General features: G+C 50.4%; 1 protein-coding gene across 1 annotated transcript; it reads right to left on the bottom strand.

Annotated features, from left to right (window-relative positions):
- Positions 1 to 2,228: 2,228 nt before the first annotated feature.
- Positions 2,229 to 3,012, bottom strand: LOC124689658 (protein transport protein Sec31B-like). Its single transcript, XM_047223151.1, has 4 exons — positions 2,765 to 3,012; positions 2,559 to 2,656; positions 2,334 to 2,455; positions 2,229 to 2,247 (listed from the first exon to the last, which is right to left on the bottom strand). The coding sequence occupies exons 1-4, from the start codon at positions 2,811 to 2,813 to the stop codon at positions 2,229 to 2,231; spliced, it is 288 nt and encodes a 95-aa protein (XP_047079107.1). The 5' UTR covers positions 2,814 to 3,012.
- Between the last annotated feature and the right edge of the window lie 399 nt (positions 3,013 to 3,411).

Genomic DNA, 3,411 nt, shown 5'->3' with positions numbered 1-3,411 from the left:
GGTCGTTCATCTACGTCTAGGCCCTTCTCCGGCGACCACAGCGAGACAGCGAGGATGGCTTCAAGATTGCGGTGGCATGTGCTGGTGGGCGGCAAGTCTGGTGGAGCACGTCGAATCGTCCGGGTTTGTGGGTTGGGGACGGGAGAAATCTTGTCGGCAGGCCCGACACTGACGCGGTGACGCCTGCGGGTGTCGCCTTGCCTTCCTGAAGGGCGTCGGTAGTCCCTCCTCCCCAATCCCTTCCGCCTATCGAGGGAAACCCTAGGACCAGTCCGGGCAGCAGTGGCGTCGTCGTCACTTTCCTTGTTGAAGGTGTTGCTTGATGCGCGGCGCTTCGGCGTGCTAGGAGTGTGGTGGCATTCTCCGGAGGGCGCAGCGGTTGCGAGTCATTCTTGTTCTTGTCAAGCTGCCGGTGTCGGCTTTGTTTTCTCTTGTTTTTCCTTTTGGGCTTGGTTGTGCTGCAGCCCCATCGTGCTTGTTGTATCGGTTGGTTGCTATATTAATATAGCGGGGCGAAAGCCTATTTCGAGGAGGAGTTCCTACACTGTACGCGCATCACCAAAACCGCTTCCGGTCGGTGCCCCTCGACCTTGCCAATGTCTCGGCGTGGGTGGTACCTCCACCTCCGCCTCCCGCTCGCCGGAGCAAGGCTCATGTACCTCCTGCTGCAGGCACGCATAGCCGCTCCTCCGATACCTCTAGGCTCACAGTCCGGTTCCTCCCGCTGCTGGCGACGCGCCGACGCGAGCCGTCGGATACAAACAAGGTGGGCGTCGTGTCCTCTGCCTGGCGTATGCACGCGATGCCGGGGAGGTCGACGATGGTGCGGTGGGGCACGAACCAGCTGCTGCCCGCTTGACGAATGCGGCGCCGCGAGCGTGCCTACTTGTGGCCGGCCGCCGCCGAGCGTGCGTGACTGCGTGTGCTAGTGGCCTGTTGCCGTCAAGTGTGCGTGACTGCGCGTGCTAGTGGCCTGTCGCCGTCGAGCGTGCGTGACTGCGTGCTTGTGGCCAGCCCCAGCCGCTGCCCATCGAGCCTGCGTGCTTGTGGCCATCGCCATGAACTCCCATCACTATGAACCAAGCCTCGTCCGACAGTGAGTGTTGACTTGTTCGAAGGCGAGCAGCGTCACATCGAATCGAGTCTCACTGTCTCACAGCACGGCCCAAGGGCTTGGCATTGGCAGTGTACGTCAATGCCGTTGCCGGAAACTCCTTTTCTCATAGATTATAGTCTATGGTCTCACGATATAGCAACTGAAGTATGGAGGACTGGAGGTACTGCAGCAATGCGGCCTGATACGCACGAAGGAAGAAGACGTGGGAATCGCTGGAAATATGAGACTAACCGTTGGATCCGTTGGATCTAATTGGACGGTAAATCGACTTCATTACTGTACAGATACAGTAACAACTCTACTGCAAACGAGCTGTGCCCAGCTATGCGACAGCGAGAAAAGCAGCAGGCCATCGCATTAACCCAAGGCGACGGCAGCCCTCGCTGGCGTCGAGTGGAACCATGTCGATCGCATACTTGCGACTGCCGTCGCTAAAGGACGAGAATGCATCTGGTGGCGAAACAACACTACTTGCAGACGGGGCAGGTGTGGAGGATAGATCTCAGTCAGGCGTTCAGCAAGACGTAACTCAGGTCTTAACAGCGGCATAGCAGGCGCATACAGACTTCGAGACTATACTAATTTGCAAGGCAAATTGGATTACAGTACCGTCTCACTAATTTTATGTGGTACTTAAGGCGAGAGGGTGAAATGTCTTTCTAGTGGACATACTACTGCAGTCTGCAAGCAACCGAGTGGAACACTGATTGCAAGGAGCAGGAGGATTCCACTGCACATCATAGCGGACATACTACTGCAGTCTGCAAGCAACCGAGTGGAACACGATTGCAGGATGAATCAATCCAGAGAAACATCAACTGAACCAATTCATGGTGCATACAGATATGTAAGCGTATGGCTGTGCGTGGAGGATACCGCGCGTCCTGGCAACTGTGGATCGTATCGTATCGTCTCGTCTCGTTGTACAACGGCACATCGGCGGATCAGGTAATCTCAACATCCGGCTATCTAGCAAAACTAATCAAGTTGATCACTCACCCCTGACCAACCCTCTGAGCAAAATTTACCTGGGGACTGACATGACAGCATAAGGATATCCTAGTGACTAGTCGCCACCGATCACTAGTCACCGTTGCTGGATCCACGCAACTCAAACCGGAGACAATGCCCTGCATCCAAATTCAGGTTATCTCAACATGCGAATAAAGTATACATGCCTCTATACAAGTCGCCTGGACAGGCAGGGCAGAATTACCTGTCGTGCAACTTGAACAAGTCCAAGTTGTTATGTGAAGCAGCCGCGAAAACTCCTCTATTGCTCAGGCTCCATTGGACATCATAGTAACGGCCAGAATCACCTTCATCCTTCCAGATAGCCTGCATGTATACTCACGTTAGGAAGATTCTCCCTAATCTATATGAAGTTAACTCTCATCACATGGAATGGTTTTCACAATATATATTATTGAGTTGTGCTAACCTCCTTTTTCTCCATGTTAAAAAGCATTAACTTGTCATTTTTAGTGCTAACAAGCAACTCATCATCACAATGTGGGCTCCATGACATAGCAATGATTCCTGTGAAGAATTGTAGTAGGAGTAGCAGTATTAGCAGTCTAGCAGAGCATAGTTTACTAGCTGTTCGAGTTAACAGATAACTGGATAAATAAAAACTACATTGCAAACCTTTTGAGTTTTCACATAATTCGCTTACAGGATTAGTCATTCTCCTCATGTCCCACACCTAATAAAATAACATATCAAGTATACTGAAGTGGATATGGACATGTCAGATAAAATGAAATTTGCAACACATCATAAATGTGTACCGCAAGTGAAGGTGTATCTAGGTAGTCTTCACAAGACACCACCACAGAATTCTGGTCCATTGGGCTGAACACAAGACCGGACAGCTTCCGAGGAAACAGACCCACGCTATTTAAAATAATAATAATTAACATTCATAAAAATATTATTTCATTCATTGAGAGTTTTTTTAGGGGGGGTTAAAGTATTGAGCCTTGGCTAACCTTTTCACTGGTGATTTCGATGATCTGATATCCCAAATGGACACTCCCTGGAACGATGTCGAGCCTATAACTCTGGGCATAAGAGGGCTCCAGGAGATGCAGGAAATTGCGTCCCCATCAGTAGATTCGGTCTGCAAAATAAATTATTGTCAAGCAGAAAAGCCCTACAAGAAAAGAAAAAGAATTCTCGCTTCCCCTGCATATTGAGTATCTTAGTTTTCCACTTCTGCCTTGCTCGTCTTCTTGGCGTGGAGGGTTTTAACTGGATAAAAAGAATTTAGTAGGGTTTGACTTTTCACAAAC

Source organism: Lolium rigidum, chromosome 2 (assembly GCF_022539505.1).
Source record: "Lolium rigidum isolate FL_2022 chromosome 2, APGP_CSIRO_Lrig_0.1, whole genome shotgun sequence".
NCBI classification, from domain to species: Eukaryota; Viridiplantae; Streptophyta; class Magnoliopsida; order Poales; family Poaceae; genus Lolium; species Lolium rigidum.
The sequence above is the reverse complement of the archived record's forward strand: the minus strand, read 5'-3'. Positions and strand labels throughout refer to the sequence as shown.